At 40.9% G+C, this 21012-nt stretch overlaps 1 protein-coding gene across 2 annotated transcripts; it reads right to left on the bottom strand.

Annotated features, from left to right (window-relative positions):
• Positions 1-311: 311 nt before the first annotated feature.
• On the bottom strand, positions 312-2906 carry LOC132149708 (zinc finger protein 239-like). Of its 2 annotated transcripts, XM_059559118.1 has the most exons (3): positions 2571-2906; positions 1476-1663; positions 312-1391 (listed from the first exon to the last, which is right to left on the bottom strand). In XM_059559118.1, exons 1-3 carry the CDS (start codon positions 2722-2724, stop codon positions 672-674), a joined length of 1062 nt encoding a protein of 353 aa, XP_059415101.1. In that variant the 5' UTR covers positions 2725-2906; the 3' UTR covers positions 312-671. The 2 variants fall into 2 exon arrangements, with proteins under 2 accessions (XP_059415101.1, XP_059415100.1); XM_059559117.1 differs by having other exon boundaries at positions 312-1663.
• Positions 2907-21012: the final 18106 nt, after the last annotated feature.

Raw genomic sequence — 21012 nt, 5'->3', positions numbered from 1 at the left:
TTCATAATTCAGTCCCAGGGATCATTTAATACCGGGTTCAGGTACTCAATCTTACTTACAAGAGAAGCACAGAAAGATCAGTTTCAATGCTACATGACAGTTTATTCTGAATCGGCATTTTCTAAACACATAAGTGGAAGACTAACTAGTCATTATAAAAACAAAAATTAAGAACAAATCAACAATAAATATCTGTCTTTTTTAAAAGTGTTGCAGGCTCTTCAACAGTTTGTAAAAATCGTCTATATTCCTTCATGTAAGAGTAAGCAAACTACAAGTGACACATATGCATTAATACAATTGAACATATGAAATCACAATTATATTTATTTAATGAAGCAAAATAATGTACAAAAATAAACCTTTCTGACACTGTTCTCTGTGGAGGAACTCCATCTTTGAGTTAATCTGAATCTCTCAGTAGAATCTGCTGGTTTTGAAGATGAAGATGAACTTTCTTCACTGTGAAACTTCAGATAATGTTTCTTTGTCATGTCTCTTGTAATGTCTGGTCAGGACAGATTTATCCAGATGATGTTTTACTGCTTGATGCATTATTGTGTCTCAGTTGGTGAGGACGCAGCAGTGTTGTAGTCGAGACTAGCTCATTCGAGTCCGCGTCAAGCCCGAGACCAGAGAGATTGGGTCTGAGACAAGACCTAAAGAAATCTTCAAGAGTATGAAAGTATTTGGTGGTGATTGCTTTTTGTATGTCTGTGTAGAGCAGATGAACGATTGAAACACTTCCCACATGCAGTGCAGTGATACGGTTTCTCTCCAGAGTGGATCCTCTGGTGAGTTTTCAGAGTCCCTGACCGAGTGAATCTCTTGTCACAGTGTGAACACGTGTACGGTTTCTCTCCAGCGTGGATCCTCTGGTGTCGTTTCAAATGTTCAGCTGAAGTAAAAGTCTTTTCACAGTTGAAGCACATGTACTCTTCTCTCACGGCAGAGTGTGTTTTCTGATGTACTTTAAAATAATGTAGATGTGAAAAACTCTGTCCGCACAAATGACACGAATGTGGTTTCTCCTTTGAATGAACTCTCAGGTGATTCTTTACGTGCGATGCCCTCAGAAAGGTTTTGTCACATTGATCACATGAGTACAGCTTCTCTCTCGTGTGGATGTTCATATGATTCTTAAGATTAGCTGCGTGTCCAAAGCTCTTCCCGCACTGATCACAAGAGAATGGTTTCTCTCCGGTGTGAATCCTCATGTGTGTTTTAAGGTGTTCTTTTTGTTTGAAACTCTTCCCGCACTGATCACATGTGTACGGTTTCTCTCCGGTGTGGATCCTCTCGTGTGTTTTCAGGATTCCTGACTGACTGAATCTCCTGTCACAGTGTGAACACTTGTACGGTTTCTCTCCAGTGTGGATGTTCATGTGATCCTTGAGAGTTGATGATTGAGTGAAGCTCTTCCCGCATTGATCACATGTGAAGAGTTTCTCTCCAGTGTGAACTCTCATGTGAACAGCACATTTATATTTGCTTGTCAATCTCTTTCCACACTGAGTGCAGGTAAAAGAGTTCATGACTCTTCTCTTCTTCAAATCTTTCGGTTTGGTTTGAGAGCAACTCAATGGTTTTTCTCCAGTTTCAGCATGATTTTTCTCCTCAACTTCACTCAATTCTTCGCTCTTCTCATTTTTTTCAATCAACTCTGCAAATAAAAGTAAAAGAGGTTCATTTTCAGTAACTCTCATTAATCCTGATGAGACCAGATGTAACAGTGTAAAGCAGACAATTTTTATACAAAAGACTCCTGCAAATAGTTTTCTGAGACTATGTCTAGTCCCCCCCGACCCCCCAAATATAAAAAGATATTTACCAACTCTATTGAAGGCTTCTTCAAACTACTTCAGTCATTAAACATCCCACTGCATAGTTTTTTAATACTTTTTAATACCTTTTCAAACCATCTTCACTAAAAATAAAATAACAAAAACAACAATAATGATAACTGAAACATGATATATGAGTCATAATAGATTATGATCATGCATAAACATCTAATTTTTAGCAAGACTCCATCAACTTCTATGCAACACAAAATCACTTTCTCATGTAGATATATGAATGAACAACGGACCTTTTCACATTTCTGACACGAAGAAAGCAATAGCAGGCATTGTAGACGTATCTATGTATGGGAGACCATTAGAAAATATATTTTTGGTCCAAAAGAGAAAGAAAAATCCAGACAGAAGAGGTAAAACATGTATTTTTTTTTCTTTGGGCCAGGGTAACATAACACCAAGTACAGTGTCATAAATGTACATTAGTTATTAAGCAGAAAACAAACCTTTGCCCACAAAATGTTGCACTTATTACAATAATGTACAAACAGTGAATCCGATGTGTCTCACAAGCTCTGAGCTAAACACTTTTACGATTCTAAAAAATATATATATCTTCACACTTTTAAAAGTGGATTTAAGACATTTTAAGGATAGTTAAGCCCTTATGTTTTACATTAAGGAATGTAGATTTTTAAGGATCTGAAGGAAATCTTTGTTAGCTTACTGTACCACAAACTCATTAAAAATGAATGAAGGATAATGACCAACCTCCCTGTTCCTCCTCCTTAATTCTCCAGGTTTCTGTTTCCTCCTGTTTAATTATCAAGGGTTCTGGTTCCTTGTGTGTTTTTCTCAATGTTTCTGGTTCCTCTTGTTTTATTCTCCAGGTTTCCAGTTCACTGATGTCTTTCATAAACTCCATCTCCACAGCAGCAGATCTCAGTTCAGATGGTAGTCCTCCAGATATTCCTGTTTATTACAAAACTTAGTCACGACTGTGAGAATGGGAATATTACAAGTATTTATTGACCTGATTCAAAAACTCTATTTTTCTATTAACAGAAGGTGCATTTCTAACAGTTTTTATTAAAACAGCATCGAGAGGAAACTCATCTTCTTCTTCTGTGGTTTAATGTTGTTTGGTGAAGAAGCGTTGGTGTTTTAGCGCCCCCCGCTGGACCGGAGTGAAGCGGCGAGTGGTGATGCGCAAACCTTTGATTACTTTCCCTCTGACTGCTGATGCTTTGGGATGTTTCTAATGGTATTTGTAGTGGAAACCATTCGAATTTCTGGGACGGTTCCTATTGTTTTTATTATTATTATTATTTTATTTTAGCAGGGATATATACATTGAATATGCAATATGCAGTATGCATTTCTCCCTGAAAAAAAAATTATTATTCATATTCATTGTGTGACTGTGTATTTAAGAGTGTAAATGAATAAGTAAGAGTGAAAACTTGATCGTAAAGTAATGTTGCCAGCACAATGCTATCGTGAATGTATTTTATCCCACTGTTATTCTGCAGTTGTGTAATCTGAGATATACTGATTTGCTTGATAATAGTCTCCTGTAAGTGAGAGAGAGAGAAAGAGAGATGATTTTTAACCCATACTTTTATTAAATCAAAATAAATAAATAAATAAATAAAAATCAAACCATTATCACAAAACCAATCAATACAATAAAAGACTAAAAATTAAACCACAAACACAGTACAAAAAAAAAACTCATTAAAACACCACTGCAATACAAAGCTATCCAAATCCTGCATCTCTTTATAATATTTAAACTCAACCGAGATCCTGGACCTAATAAAATGCCTTAAACTACAGTACACCATCTTGGCCATATATAATATTATTAATCCTGTTTTCTCTTGAAATATATATATATATGATATATATATATATATATATATATATAAATTTAACATTATACCAGACATCTCCTTTAAATCTGGTGTAATGCAGTGCTCGGGAAAAGGGTCTCTCATATCAGGAAGCAGATTTCCTGCCTCAAAACTCTTAAGAAATGTCAATTCCTCTGCTGTCAGTATCTTTCTCCATAACTCCGTGATGGTTGAGGTTTGTCGCATGGATTTTTGTGCCAATAAAGATGCCACGACCACGATGTCTTTCAATTCAGATCTGGTTACTTTAATCATGTGACCAAGCTTTACAGTCTGAGTCTCTCACAGTCTCTGAGACCGATTCGGAACTTGATCCGTAATGTCCAAACGAGCCTCCTTAACTAGAGTCTCATCTAACACCCAGAGAAGTAGCATTTTCTGGTCTTTTAATAATGAAACATCCCAACACTTTAAACAATCCTTGGTAGAATGAAGATATTGTGATCTGGAATTGTAGAATATATTTTAATACATGCATTTGAGAGACATTCTGAAATCTAATACATACATGCATGCAGTTTGCAGCTTTTATCTCCTTTTTGGTAATTTCATGACTTAACTGAGGACAGAACTACGTTGTAATGCTCATAGTTTCTAGGGCACATATTTAGGGTGACACATTCAGAGTGTGCACCTCATATTTGCGTACAGATGAAGAGTGTGTGCTGTGAGCACAGTAAGATGGTGACAGGACCGGAAAGTTTGTTTTACTGACATAGAGTCTAACAGCATCTCATCAGACCGCAGGTCACTGTTGTTCTACTGAAGCTGATTTGGCTGCTGTACCTTTTCTGCGCTCATTTGGCTTGCGTCTGTCACTGAGGCGAAGCTGAAGCGTGCGTCTGAAAAGTCTCCTGTTTGATATGGACGCAAAGATACGCTGGTTCCACGTCTTAATAAATTCATTTCTTGTCAAGAAAAAGGGGGCACAAACTGCAGTGGCCACCCTTGGCACCATGTGGCGCCGGCCCTGCCTCCAAGTTAATGTTAGATCTGCTCCAACTACTGGTTAATGAGGAGATAGAAGTAACAGAAATAAGACTGACATTTGAAGTTATGGTAGGAATGTATAGCTAATATGGGGTAATGTGAAGTAATCAGCAATCGTAGGATTTATTCCTGCCTTTTTTAATGCCAGGTTGGAGTTATACACTGATTTTCTGTCATGGTCTGTGGACCCCCAGGATTAGCCTTGGCCTCCCCATGTGTAAAACTCTAGCTCCGCCACTGTCTTTTCTGCTGCTCTTCGGTTTTACTTTCACTTTCACAGGAGATGTGCTGACTGGTTCCTGCTGCTGTCGATCGTCTGAGAGGGATGGGTTAAAAATCAAAACAGAAAATCAGATTTAAAACCAGATTTGGTAAAACAAACATGTATTTAAAGGTGCCATAAAATGCAACAATCCCTTTTATAAGGTGTTTAAACACTAGCAGTTCCAGGTTTCTCACTGCTGTGGCGTCATACTCAGGGAAAGTCCCACCCATTTGTGACCTGTGTCCTATTAGCATAGACTCCTCCCTGAGTGAGATGCAGCGGTCCATCATTACTGTTCTCTTGCTGTAGCTACAATGTCAGCACCAAAGAACCATTTAAAGTGTCATGTGTCTGGATGCACCAACGCACAGGACACAGTGGTTAACTTTCATTTTCTAAGGAAATGTCCCGAAAAAAAAAAAAAAAAACAGAAAAGTCTTATACCATGTGCTTATATTTCACACCTGACTGCTTTACAAACGAGTGTCAGTTCAGGGCTAGAGTTGTGCAAAGATTGTTTCTGAAAGAGGAATCAATACCAACGCTTCGTGCTCAAACGTCCGGACTCCAGACAGAGGAAGCATCACGCAGCATATGTTGTTTTCCTCAAGAGCTTTGGCTCTCTTTAAGGCTAATGTTGCTAAAGCTACCATTGTCTCTGCCTGTTTTCATTAATGCTGCCTTCACATGCTACCAGAATGATCGTGTATAGGAATGCGGTAGTTAAAAAAAACTGTGTTTGGAAGCAATGTGAGGATCAGTAACACAGTCACCATCAGTTAAACCATAACACCTGTATATCAAGATCCCACGAGCATGAGCTCTTGAAGCCCTGCACTCTCTTGAGAAGGGAGGCGGGAGCACCAGCTTATTTTCATTTAAAGGGGACCAACACACACACACACACACACACACACAAACAGCACATTTTGGCTCATGCCCTAAAATTGGCAATTTTAACCAGCTATAAAAAAAATTATCTGTGAGGTATTTAGAGATAAAACTTCACATACACACTCTGGGGACATCAGAGAACAATTTAAGATATTGTAATAAATGCATTCTAGACACCTTTAATGCATTATTTGCTCTATAAGTTTTCTTTATGTAAAAAAATAAAAATAGACCTTTAAACAGTTTAAATGATTTATAATCTTTTGGCATAACTATTGGTAGATTTTACCATGACTCCAAAGGGTGTTTACTTTTTTTTTTTTTTTTTTTTACAAAATCGTCTTAAATTGAATAATTAAGCACACACATGAGCACACATGAAAGAGGAGAAATTCATGATTGCAATGGACGGGGATACTCTCGGGGCAGCGAGTATCTGAGTGCACACATCCAGTTTAGTTCGAGAGTTTTCAGTGTTTTCAGTTATATATATATATATATTTTTTTTTTTTCATGAAAACACACTTCATATTAGCTACACATTCAATGGCATTCTCCTCTAAGCCAGTGAATTTACAATTATATGACGGTTACAGTTAAATTCATTGTCTGCAACTTCATTAAACCATAGAATATAATGATGTTATGACAAATAACAGCAGAGGAGAGATTCACGCTCACGCATCATATTAATGCACTTTCCTGCTACAACAGTGCACTCTCAACATTCGTCAGTTAAATAAATGCTAATATAAAATACCTACACCAGAAATTGAAACCACAGGAGGATGCGATAGTTTCTGTTGAGCACGCAAAAGTCTGTGTACTTTTTATTTTTGCATTAATTTGGTTTTCTTTGCTTACAAAATGTTTCCCCATCACTTCATATAACCCAGATTGCACGTCTGATGGCAGATGAACTATTCTGATGATGACTTTCGTACCTTTTCTGGAGCTTGACTCTGTTTTTTACTTGGCAGTCTATGGGACAGTCTCAAGCCTCCAGGTTTCATCCACAATATCTTCAATTGTGTTCTGAAGGTGAACAGAGCTTTTACAGGTTTGGAATGACATGGGGGTAAGTGAATAGAAATTTGCGTCTCACTGCAAAAAAAAAAAAAAAACACACATTCTGTCTGATCGAGCCTAAGAGTGAATGAATCATAACACTTGTCCTGTTGATCAAACACACACTCCTGACTTCAGTTCAACTGGCGTTTCATCCTCTAGTGACACCAGCTGATCTGGACGACATCACACCTCTTATGAACACTATCACTTAGGAATAATATCTCGCTGCGCTGCAATCACCAGACAGACTCCAAACAATGCCTCTGATAATGCTTTAATCACAGCCAGGAGGATCTCAAATCAACCACAGAGAATCCTCACAATGAAAATATTACAAGAGTTGATATAGAATTCATGCACAGGCAAAAAATAACACAATTCAATTACATCATTTTTATCTGATATGATTGGCACTTCATATTTCCAATTCAGGGAACCCTCCTCTGTTACTAGGCAGAAGCAAATTTGATAAAAAAAAAAAGACTTGTCATCTCAGCTTGTTGTGGTCTAGTTTTGTCATCTGCATCCATTATTACAACACTTTGGCTAGTGCTAGAACATTTTGTTTTTAAATGCATTCAAATGTTAATCCTCCAAAAGAAGGAATATTAATGAATTAATATTCAGTAAATATTGACTTCATAACAGTGTATGTGACTGAGCTCTTGACTTGATCTCTGTGAGTAACTTCACATCTCCACTCTCTGTTGTGATCTTCATTCAGGAGTGTTGTATTCAGAGAGATGATACAGTGATCTGATGAGGATGATATCTGATATAATGTGCTCATCTCAGGCCGCAGGGTCTTAAGGGGTTAACTTTAACTGTGTGTGTAGACCGTGCCACAGCCAGACTGACAAACACACACAGAGCACAAGATAACTTATGAAACACTCGATGAAGCCGTCTACAAATGTACTTTTATCTGTCCTCTTAAACTTCACTCTAACTGTATATTGTTATGTGTTCAGTTTTCAATCCCTCTCTTTATTATTTCACATATCCCTGCTGGTTCATTTGTGTGTGAGGTGCTACAGGTTCATGTTGATCACTTTCAGTTGTTTAAATCTGTCTCTAAAACACTTAACTTTACAATATTATATTGAATATTTGCAAAACTTTATCAGAAGTGAAGTGTTTGTTCTTGTAGTAAAAGACTTCATCGTGGATCTCGGACACTCACGTGAGGATTATTCTATGAGAGGCATAAAATAAAAAAACTTCTTTCAAAGAAGTCTCTTCTGCTCATCGGTTTTTAGAAATATTTAGAAATATAAATATTTACAAATATATTATACTGTATTTTCGAAATATTTGGAAAGAGATTTCTTTAAAAAAACTCTTTTAGTTTAGTGACTTTAAGTGTTTGTATTGAGCGAACCGAACGAAATAGTTTGTCATTTGTTAATAGTTATGAACTGTATGATAAGAGAAGTTTCTTCTTCTCTACTCTTATACACACACACTGTGTCCGTGGCGTTTGGTCAAGCTGTATAAATGATGTCTAAATGAGATCCCTATAAGATCCTGAAAATACATCCACGAGGACGACATCTGAACTCAATTTTAATCTTTTAATCTTCAGCTCTATCTTGTTTCCCTCGACCTCGTTCCATCTTCTTTAGTTTTTTAACTTTGCGGCTCCCTCGGACGAGATGGAGGGATATAAAACAGGAGCGACGACAGAGACGGACCAGAGAGGACCAGGCCTGGGCTTTACTTGTGTTTGGATTTTATTTGTGCGCGTCAGTCGTCCGTGAGGGGCTGATGCGCTGTTTTATGTTTATTTTGACAATTAATAAAAAGATGAAATATTTTATGTTTACCTGCAGGCCATAAGATCATTAACCAATGTCAGAGAACCGGACTTAAACTGATTATGATGAAAAACCTCTGCAGTTACGACGCTCAAAGTTCAGTGAAAAATAAATTACAAATAAATATATTACAGGAATGAGGCTAAGATGACAAAAAGTTTGAGAATGTCTACAAATAAGAAATAATGAGAATTTGTGCATTTTAATGAGTTTGAAAGACAAAAGCCTTTCAATAATACATAATAATACATGATTGAAACAAACCTACTGAGAGATCATTCAAATAAAAACGAAGTGGCGCTGTACATTTCTATTGTTATGCGCCAAAAAAAAAAAAATAATAATAATAATAATTATTTAAAGAAGAGGAAGAAGTTTGTCTGAAATGATTCTCGGAGGAACCGTGAACAAACACCGCATGCGCGACTGAATGAATCACTCCCGAGACGACTCGTTCTTCCCGAGTCACTTCAAAGATTCGTTCAAAGTGAATGAATCGTTCAAGAGCGACCCATCAGTGCGCGTGAACAAAAGCTATCTGTAAAGTGACGAGGAGCGAGTCATAAAGCTTCAGAGCAGAGCAGCAGAGTCTTCTGAGGAGAGGTGAGAAACTCACACTGTTTCACATATTCACATGAACATATGAGACACATTTACACAGCTTCTTCATGCAACAATGATGAGATCGATTCTGCCTTGTTTAATCGAGTACAGCGCTCTGTGTGTGTTTGCTGGCTTAAATACTTCATTTTGCATGTTTATACTTGTAGTATTTGCATATGAGCAAACACACAATATGTCTTGCAGATGTAATGCAGACGTCAAACGCACGTCTACTATCAGGGTAATGATGAGAAAGATTGTTGTAAAAGTGAATTCGGTTTAAACGCAATATTAGCGAGCGTGTGTGAACCGGGCTGAATGATTGAAACATGGGCAACACTTAAAAAGAAATGAAAATGATAAACTAAAGAGACGATGCACCACTGCCTCGACTGTGATGCAGACGCCATGTGCTGATCTGAAGCCATTTTCACAAATACATCTCACAGAAAGTTTCCAAATCAGGACTGAGCGATCGAATCTATATTCTACCGACAATTCCATTAGTGATCGGGAAAAAAACAAACTTATTTTTGATTGATTAAAGAGTTATACTAAATATACAAGAGAAAAAAAGACACGCAGGTCTCTTAAAATGAAGAGATTTCGTTTTTTAGAAAAATCATCAATTTTATTTTATTTTTTAAACGCAAAGCACAACAATATTTTCTATCAAAATAAACATTTAGTTATTACCTATTGTTTTACTGTCTGTAACTGTACGGTGAGCAATGACAATAAAATTGACCTGAAGAATTAAATTAGTAGCCTACTTATCGAAAACAAAAAAATATTTTATTATAATCATAATCCGTATAGATGCATGTCTTGAAGGAGCGTGTGATGAGGAGCTGGTGATCACTGCACATGACCAGATGGCTCGTTGTTTGTCGTGGTTATCAAATCAAAACTCTTTCACAATGCAGCTTTTCCCGAAGCATTGGGAACTTTTGATAACTCCCCAAGCTCCAGCTTCTCCTGATGCGCGTGCTCGGCAGTCACCTGTGTGCTAATGCGCGTGCGTTGCTATTGCGTAATATATATATATATATATATATATATATATATATATATATATAAGAGCTTATAATCATTATAACAGTATTTCATACAGGAGCCTATGTGTGCTCTGCGCGTATATTGGCACAATAAAAGGAGAGATGATCCCGAGCCCGATTGAAAATAAAATGGCTCAAATGTCTCTAGTACTCCCAAGATCGTGAAAGTGAAAGTGAACCTTTGGGCAATGGTCAGAAATTCAGCGAGAGCAGAACTACAAAACCTTCTCTGCACAGCATAACTACAATTATTTAGGAAATGTGATCATATATATATATATATATATATATATATATATATATAGTGTGTGTGTGTGTATTGTTTTATACATTTGCAAAGATAAAAAAAAAACTCCTTTCACGTTGTCATTATGGTGTGTTGTTTGTAGAATTTTGAGGAAAAGTATGAATTTAATCTATTTTCGAAAAAGGCTGTAACACAACAAAACTGTGGAAAAAGTGAAGCTCTGTGAATTCCGGTTGCACCTTAGAACAAGGGCAGGGGAGGAGAATATCTGATTTATATTAATCCTAAAATGAACTTTACTTGGAGGGGTTAAATCCAGATGGGGCCACGTCACTTTCACTCACTAATGATATTTTCTTATCAATCTTATTATAATGATTTACAAATCATGACTTGTATTTGTAAAGCTCTGATCTCTTCAAAGATAGAACTGTAAATCGGTTAAAACAAACACTTTAGTAACTGATTTGTTGACGTTCGCAAATCTGCTTCCACACAGAACTTTAAGTGAAGCTCCTCCCACAGCAAGCACGTAATAACAAGCTCCTCCCACAGCACGCACACTTTGAGTGAAGCTCCTCCCACAAACCCTGCAGAATCAAACACACTGAAGATACTCAAGAAAAAAGAGGTTGGTGCTTCTACTTCATTCTTTATTAATAATGCTGACGGATTTAAAGATTTGTTGTGTTGAGCTGTGCAATAATATTGATAGAGCATCGAATAAAAAGGGACACTTTCTAAGAACTGGGTCCTTTTTTCAATAACATTTTTTAGATAATTGTGTAGTTGATCAAACATATTTAATAGTTCTCACTATAGAAACATCGGATTTTTGCTTTATTTATTTATTATTATTAATATTGTTATTTTAAATAATTTGAAGATCAGCTTACCTCATTGATTATATATATATATATATATATATATATATATATATATATATATATATATATAAAATTCAGCAAAATTACCAAAATTTTAATATACACTTTAAAAAACACTGGGTTTAAAACAACCCAAGGGCTGGGTGAATATAGGACAGAACACATTTTGGGTTAATTTTACCCAGCAGATTGGGTTGATTAGGGCTGGGCGATACATCTAAAAATGTATCAACTATATAATGTTTCATATCGTAAGGTATCGATAATTATAGACTTTTTTTAAAACAAAGCAATAGGAAAAAATTATAATTTAACCACTGTATTTATAATTAACACAGTTTGAGACACACAAATATCTAATTTTGTATGTTTTATATGCAGATTAAATAGCTCTTTATTGTATAGGTCTCATTGTCTCCCGAGGCAACAGGAGGACGCAGTGAACAAAATAATGCAGCACATTTAAATTGTCAACACAAGGAAGTAACTCTATAAAAAAGTGCATTACGTCTAAATGAACTTCCCGATCTCCTCGTCACAGGCCCAGAACTGATTTCAGCATGCGTTTGTGTGTGCTGTCTGTGTCACTCATAGTATGTGCTCAAATATATTGACCTTATCAGCAAAACTGCATAAATTAAATTATTTGGCCATCGTAAAAGAATCAGATCGACTCTATTCAAAAATATTTTATCTGAGAACTATTTTAATCAGTTTTGTTTTTATGGATTTTATTTGTATATATTTGTGTTAAAACATAACAAGATTGGTATTTGGCATATCTTTGTATTTATTTGAACATTGAAATGCCGCGAAACAGAACAGATTTCTGAACTTGAATGTAGACAGGCATCAGCGCGTGAGTGTAGGGCTCCATTTTCTTTCTGTCGTATTGCACTTTTAAAGTATCAATCAAGCACGTCCCGTTCTTCAGTCTCCAATCCATCCGTCATCACTCGAACGCGTCACTGTATGTGTGTGTGAGTGTGACAAGGCCAATGCGTTTAAACTTAAGTATTGAAAGTAAAAGTACAAGTAAATGCAAAATTTCTTTAAAAAAAGGTGAAGTTGTTGCCTAATTGTTATAGAGTTTGACTCCTAACCCTAAGGTTGTGGGTTCGAGTCTTGGGCCGGCAATAACACGACTGATCTGCTCTTGAGCAAGACACTGAACCTGTCTGCTAGGGTGCCTGTCTGTCTGTCTGCGTGCGTGCGTGTCTGTCTGCATGCGTGGGTGCCTGTCTATCTGCGTGGGTGCGTGCCTGTCTGTCTGTCTGGCTGCGTGTGTGGGTGTCTGTCTGTCTGCATGCGTGCCTGTCTGCGTGCGTGCCTGTCTGCGTGCGTGCCTCTCTGTCTGCGTGCGTGCGTGCCTGTCTGTCTGCATGCGTGTCTGTCTGCATGCGTGTCTGTCTGTCTGCATGCGTGTCTGTCTGCGTGCGTGCCTCTCTGTCTGCGTGCGTGCGTGCCTGTCTGTCTGCATGCGTGTCTGTCTGCATGCGTGTCTGTCTGTGTGAGTGCCTGTCTGTGTGAGTGCCTGTCTGTCTGTGCGTGTGTGTGTCTGTCTGTCTGCATGCCTGTCTGTCTGTCTGTGCGTGTGTGTGTGTGTCTGTCTGCATGCATGCCTGTCTGTCCCTGTGTGCGTGCGTGTATGAGCCAGACTAGACCAGGGAAAGTAGAAATGAGAAAGCCATGTTTACTCACCTTTGAACAAAACTCCAGAGTTGAAGCCAGCTCAGATGGATAATGGATATTAAAACAGTAGTAGCTCCCGAACATGAGGCACGATGCAGAAATGAATTAGATGTTTGTGTTGATTAGGTTCTGATCCAGACTCAATGCGTTTAAACTTAAGTATTGAAAGTAAAAGTACAAGTAAATGCAAAATTTCTTTAAAAAAGGTAAAGTTGTTGACTAATGGTTAGAGAGTTTGACTCCTAACCCTAAGGTTGTGGGTTCGAGTCTTGGGCCGGCAATAACACGACTGATCTGCTCTTGAGCAAGACAGTGAACCTCCACTGAACCTGTCTGCGTGGGTGCCTGTCTGTCTGTCTGCGTGCGTGCGTGTCTGTCTGCATGCGTGGGTGCCTGTCTATCTGCGTGGGTGCGTGCCTGTCTGTCTGTCTGCGTGCGTGGGTGCCTGTCTGTCTGCGTGGGTGCGTGCCTGTCTGTCTGTCTGCATGCGTGCCTGTCTGCGTGCGTGCGTGCATGCCTGTCTGTCTGTCTGCGTGCGTGCCTTTCTGCATGCGTGGGTGCCTGTCTGTCTGCGTGGGTGCGTGCCTGTCTGTCTGTCTGTCTGTCTGCGTGCGTGCGTGCATGCCTGTCTGTCTGTCTGCGTGCATGCGTGCCTGTCTGTCTGCGTGCATGCGTGCCTGTCTGTCTGTCTGCGTGCGTGCGTGCCTTGTCTGTCTGTCTGCGTGCGTGCGTGCCTTGTCTGTCTGTCTGCGTGCGTGCGTGCATGCCTGTCTATCTGTCTGCGTGCATGCCTGTCTGTCTGTCTGTCTGTGTGCGTGCGTGCGTGCGTGCCTGTCTGTCTGTCTGTCTGCGTGCGTGCCTGTCTGTCTGTCTGTCTGTCTGCGTGGGTGCGTGTCTGTCTGCGTGCGTGCGTGCATGCCTGTCTGTCTGTCTGTGTGCGTGCGTGTCTGTCTGTCTGTCTGCGTGCGTGCCTGTCTGTCTGGCTGGCTGCGTGTGTGGGTGTCTGTCTGTCTGCGTGCGTGCCGGTCTGTCTGCGTGTGTGGGTGTCTGTCTGTCTATCTGTGTGCATGCCTGTCTGTCTGTCTGCCTGCGTGCGTGCCTGTGTGTCTGCGTGAGTGCCTGTCTGTGTGAGTGCCTGTCTGTCTGAGTGTCTGTCTGTCTGTCTGTCTGTCTGTGCGTGTGTGTGTCTGTCTGTCTGCATGCCTGTCTGTCTGTCTGTGCGTGTGTGTGTGTGTGTGTGTCTGTCTGCATGCATGCCTGTCTGTCTCTGTGTGTGTGCGTGTATGAGCCAGACCAGGGAAAGTAGAAATGAGAAAGCCATGTTTACTCACCTTTGAACAAAACTCCAGAGTTGAAGCCAGCTCAGATGGATAATGGATATTAAAACAGTAGTAGCTTCTGAACATGAGGCACGATGCAGAAATGAATGAGATGTTTGTGTTGATTAGGTTCTGATCCAGACTCAGCATGTACCTTGTTGAGGAATAGCAGGACTGTCATAAGAACAAATTATTTAACAGGTTATATCAATAAGCTCTGCACTCACATGATGGATTCTATAAACAGAGCAATAAAATAAGATTGAAAAAAATAAAAACAAACTTACCAGACAATAACAGTGGGTGTCAGAAGCACCATCTGAGCAGCCACTCTGCAGATGTCCCTGATGACAGGCAGAGAACAAATCTGACTCTTTAATGCGGTCACAGATTTTAGTGACTGTTTCATCGGCTCATATCATTTTTTTATTTTTTTTAAAGAACTTCTTTAGTTATTGTAATGGCTTGACCTAACTCCTGCACATTTTGCATTTCCTCAACAATAGTCTGTATGGTAGAGTCAGGAATCAGCAGCTGTCCTTGCAGTTTAAGTTAAAAGAGACAAATGTTTCTGAGATAATATTGACTATCATTCTCTGGCATATCAATGGCTGCACTAGCTGTTGGCATGGACTCATGTGTGTTTTCTGAATCATCTGTAACGTACTGGCAATGACAAATGGGGGCTGAGGGCGAGTTTCCCTGTAACGTACATGTTATCAATAACATCTAGGTAGCATGCTTTATGCTTCCTACACATGTGAGAAGTAAATTATTTCTTTTTTTGTAAACACGATCGTACAACCACTTACTTGACATGACTCAAAATATGATCGTTTGAGACAATAGTTCTTTCTCCATGTGAAAATGGCGGGAACATAATGAAATGGCGCATTTTGAAAAAACAAGATGGCGCCATTGTGCGTGGCTTGCCGTCTGTCACTGTCATTGCTGTGTGTGTTTTTGCTGTTTGTTTTATTTTTTGACTGGGATGTCGACTCTCTACTGGTGTACGATCGCCAAACACTGCTGGATCTGCGATTTTCTGCTGGAAATATAGTAAAATTGGATGATGGTGGACATGAAACTTTGCCCCCCCTCCTGGCGAGGCTCCCGGCTCACTTTTGGTGTGCCCCGGCTCCACCTTCTCGAAGTAAGCGCCGAAGAAAGCGCACCCACGCCGGGGAAAACGCAGCGGCCGGCTGGTGAGGTTGAAGGCCCATCTTGCATGTTGTTCTACGCCATTTTGGACTGAGTTTGGAGTCGTGCCTATACCTTGACGCTCACTGGACCCTCTCGACGCCTGGCTGTTACCTGTCATCGGCCTGGAAAAGGTTTTCCAGCCCCGTGGCCCCAGCTCTCCTCGTCTCCGCTGGCGCGGAGTGAATCACAGCAACTTGCGCTCTCTGTGTCGGGTTTCACGAACATCCAGTGCCACGGACCCGCCGGTTCCTGTCATGTTTGGGCTGGTAAATGCTAGATCTCTAGCAAATAAGACTTTTGTATTAAAGGATTTTATCACGTCCCGAGGATTGGATTTCCTCTGTGTAACTGAGACATGGCTGAGCGATGGTGAGTCTAGCTCTTTCACTGAATTTGTACACCAAGATCGCCGCTACTTTAACTCCCCGCGAACATCTGGCCGAGGAGGAATAGCGACTGTATATAAGAGTCATTATAAATGTAAACAGATTTTGTTGTCCTCCGCTTTCAGCAGCTTTGAACTGAGTTTATTTGAGATGGGTCGCCCCCACACAGTGTTGTGTGCTGTGGTCTATCGGCCCCCTAAGTACAATAAGGACTTTTTAAATGATTTTTCAGATTTTTTGGCTGAAATCGTGTTCTTATTGTTGGGGATTTTAATGTTCATGTGTGTTCTCCTGATAAGCCAATGGCAAAGGGGTTTTTTAAACCTCATTGATTCTTTTAATCTTGTGCAATCTGTGTCTGGACCCACACAAGAACATGGACACACACTTGATCTTGTTTTATCATATGGTTTGCCTGTTTTTAATCTAGAGATATGTGACGCAGTGTTTTCTGACCATATGCCTGTATTATTTAAGACTGCTCTTGCCTGTCATACAGTTAAACCTCGCGCTGCTTCACGGCGCTGTCGCATGATTAACCCTTCCACTGCTGTTCAGTTCACGGTTGCGTTCAATCAGAACTCCATCACTCCCGAGTCTGTATTGCATACAGATGAGCTTTGCTCATGGTTTCACTCCACCTGCCAAACTGTTTTAGACACTGTGGCTCCATTATAATCCAGGCAGCCTAAAACTAAATCTGAGCCCTGGTTAAATGACATGACTCATGCTACCAGACGTGAGTGCCGTAGAGCTGAGCACAAGTGGAAGAAGGACAAACTGCAGGTGTCTCTTCAAATGCTAAGGGATTGCTGGCGTCATTACCAGGATGTCATGATTCTGCCTTCATGTCCTGATTGTTCTCTAGTCTTGAGGCAGGATCATGACAGGCCCGTGTTTTGTGTACAAGCACATGGCCTTTTCCTTGGGGCATGTGCTTGTGTTGTCTCGTTTCCTTGCCCCGCCCCCCTTGTTACCCTAGTTTTGTCATCATTGATTTACCTGTTCCACCTGTTCTGTTCATTATTAGCCTCCCTTTATAAACCCCTTGTGTTTCTCTGTCCTTTGTCGGTTCATTGTCAAATGTTGTCAACTGTTGTCAAATGTTAATCAATGTGAGAGCTGTCTGTAAGTTAGTCTGTTGAGAGTCTTGTCAAAGTAGTTGTTTGATCCTGTTTCAGTCATAGTCTAGTTTCGTCATCTTACGTCTGTCTAACCATTGTTTTGCCCCCTCGTGGGTTTTGTTTTTCCTGTTTTTTGTATAATAAACTGTGTTGCTGTGACTACTGTCTGCTTTTGGGTTCATCCTCCTCCATCCGCATAACAGAATGTACCGACCAAGAAAGAACCCAGCAGACAGTATGTCCTCTTTGGTTGAGCGCAACTCTGACGACCTTGCACAATGGTGGCAGAGGGCTATGGAAGATGCACAGAATGGCAAGCTGCCAATTCCTCCCCAGGGAGAGCGGCCCCTGAGAGAGTACGCTCGGGTCGCGAACGAGAGGAGGCTGTTCCTACCTGATATCCTCCTCAACCGCTACCTCATAGCGGGTCTCAACGCCCCTCCACCCCTGGCAGAACGGGAGAAGCTGGTCTGCTGCTCGTTTGGTGACATGGTGGATTGTTTGTCGCAGAGGGAGTCGCGGGGTTCCACCTTGTCGTCACCATCACCCAAGCTGTCAGTGATCCCGGAGGGTCGTGTCCTGGCTGTGGTTACCCTGGGGAATCAAGCTGGCTCCACTTCCACCCCTGAGGCTTCAGTCGCCCCCGAAAGTCTCCGTGGTAAACAAGGGAGACAGGTGTCTTGGGATTCTTCTTCGGAGTCCTCCGCGACTGAATCAGCCCTGTCAGAGACTGTCCTTCATGCCCCAGTCACAGCTCCTGTTGAGATTCCCCAACCAGTCACAAGTCCGTCCATGGCGTCTGCAACGCGACCTAGGAGAAAGAAGAGGAGAAGGGGAACCTCTCGTTCTTCGTCTCAGCTTGTTCCAGAGCCCGCTACTGCAAGCGCTGTTCCAGAGCCCGCTACTGCAAGCGCTGACCCCGAGCCAGCCGCTGTAAACGCTGATCCTGAACCAGCTACAAGAGGAACTGTGTCAGAGTCAGCAGTCGTGAGCGCTGAGGAGAGAGCCGCGGCCGACACTGCAGCAGAAGCAGTGTTGCAGTCTGTCTCGGCTCGTCAGGAAATGCCTGTGGCCATTGCTGCCAGGACCCTGTCCAATTACTTGTCTCGTCTTGTCAAAATTCTTGAAGTCCCCGTCATGTCTAGTCCTGAGTCCAAGAGCGCCGTACCCCAGTCAGCTGCCGTGAGCGCTGTTCCAGAGACGGCTACAGACAACGCTACTGACAACGCTGTTTCCATGGCGGAGATGTGGAGCATGGGATCTGAGTCAGATTCTGTGAGCTCCATTCCTCGGCCGCCTGCTACACCCCCAGTCATGTGTCCTGTTGTGTCCCCTGCTGTTCCCCCGGTCTGGCTTCCTGTTTCTTTACCCTCTGTACCCCTGAGCGTTTCCCCGGTCACCCCTGTCACCACATCACCCCAGACTGTTTCCCCCAAGTCATCTCCTCATGTGTCTCCAGCCAAGTTCCCCCGGATTCCCAGTCCTCCGTCCTCGTCTCGGAGACCCAAGACCCCCAGTTCTCCCATCCACCCTGGACTGCCCCCTAAGGACTTTGTGTTTCCCCCACCTCCTCTGCCTTGTTTATTGTTTTTGATTTTGCACCCTAAATTTTTTCATGTTTGCCATTAGTGTTATTTGTCTTGTTGGTTTGTGTCTCTGTCCCAGTCAGTCGTGTCCCGTGTTTGATGTTCCCTTGAGGAGCGTCTGGATGCCGCTCCTTAAGGGAGGGGTTCTGTCATGATTCTGCCTTCATGTCCTGATTTTTCTCTAGTCTTGAGGCAGGATCATGACAGGCCTGTGTTTTGTGTACAAGCACATGGCCTTTTCCTTGGGGCATGTGCTTGTTGTCTCATTTCCTTGCCCCGCCCCCCTTGTTACCCTAGTTTTGTCATCATTGATTTACCTGTTCCACCTGTTGTGTTCATTATTAGCCTCCCTTTATAAACCCCTTGTGTTTCTCTGTCCTTTGTCGGTTCATTGTCAAATGTTGTCAACTGTTGTCAAATGTTAATCAATGTGAGAGCTGTCCGTAAGTTAGTCTGTTGAGAGTCTTGTCAAAGTAGTTGTTTGATCCTGTTTCAGTCATAGTCTAGTTTGTAAAGTGTTAGTCTAGTTTCGTCATCTTTCGTCTGTCTAACCCTTGTTTTGCCCCATCGTGGGTTTTGTTTTTCCTGTTTTTTTGTATAATAAACTGTGTTGCTGTGACTACTGTCTGCTTTTGGGTTCATCCTCCTCTATCCGCGTGATACAGGAAACTGTGAAAGATGCCAAAAGAAAACATTTCTCAGATATTATTCTGGCAAATTGTCACAAGCCTCGTGTTTTGTTTAACACAATTGACTCACTTTTAAATGCCCCGCAGAATACTTGTATGGAAGCATCCCCTGTTATGTGTGAAAACTTCCTTTGCTTTTTCTATTGATTAGGTCACTTCTATTAGGATACTATATTTAGTATATATATATATATATATATATATATATTTGAATACTGATATTTAACATAATTTAAGACATGGAAAAATTTTTTTGTCAAAATGAGAAATTAAAACAGCCAGTAGGTGACAGCAAGTGAATATTAAAGAGTGAGTCATAGAGATTCAACCGATTCATTCAAAAAGCTGATTCGTTCAATAGGTAAACACCGTCCATTGCTCAGGCCCTGTCCCAAATGGCACACTCCAGACTCGTGGACTTCCTCAGAGTGGAGGTCTTCACTGTGCACCCGAGACCCGTCGAACCCGGACCCGACCCGGGACCCGTACGGGTTCGGGTCTATATTTTAAATCATCAGCCGGGTCCGGGTCGGGTCCGAATCTATTACCTCGGGTCCCGGGTCTGTTTAAAATTGTGTGTAATACCCGTGCGATCGGAGTCATTGGACTCGGAGACAACTTTAGGAAAATTAGGAAAGTAAAATTAGGAAAAAAAAAGAGGGAGCCAAAAAAAGGGATCTCTCTCTCTCTCTGCTTTTAGAAGCAGAGCGCGCAGACTCAGAGTTAATACAAGTACAGGTGTAACGGAGTTAAAAATGCACTTTAATAATTCTTATTCTCAAAATTAGTATCTGTGAATTTCATTTATCATTTAATGATTTTATTGAATATCTGTGAATTTTATCTCTTTGAGTTATTTTTATTTATCTTTATTTTTGCAAATGTTTCCTGTGGAAATTACCCTATCTGCACACTATCCCTTCTGTACCTCCTAAGCTTCCGTAGTGCTCGCTCTCCCTCAGTCTCGTTTTGCACTGCTGAGGGTAAGCATATTGTCTGATGTTAATACAATAATGCGATGTAGCAGTTTTGTGTTAGTTTGACCGCTAAAATAATTATTAGCAGTGTTTTCATATTCAGTTTCTAGCCGCATTTTACCACGGCAGGCGGGCCTTCTCATGTGAACAATGTAGCTCGTCGGAGTTTTCAGCGCTCCTTTTGTGTAGAGTAAACGCTGTATTTTTGTATGTTTAGGAAGCAGAAGTACAGTAAGAGGAGTCCAGAAGGCAATTAATGTGCATTGTGTTCTACAGGTATGCGTTTTTCTTTTGTTTATTAATGTAATTTTCGTTGTCTCTGTTACCACACACTTTTTATTCAGCCCACTAAGTGTTGCTGTTATGCTATTTTCTTTAAGGAAACATATGTACTGTGTTTATGGATTTGTTGCATTTTATGCTTAATATTTTCTGGACTTAGTTAATGATTTTCTGTGAGTAATGTGCACACTGAGCAAAATACCTCAT

The sequence above is a fragment of the Carassius carassius genome, chromosome 9 (genome assembly GCF_963082965.1).
Source record: "Carassius carassius chromosome 9, fCarCar2.1, whole genome shotgun sequence".
In the NCBI taxonomy this organism is placed as follows: domain Eukaryota; kingdom Metazoa; phylum Chordata; class Actinopteri; order Cypriniformes; family Cyprinidae; genus Carassius; species Carassius carassius.
This window is presented reverse-complemented; position numbering and strand designations above follow the sequence as displayed.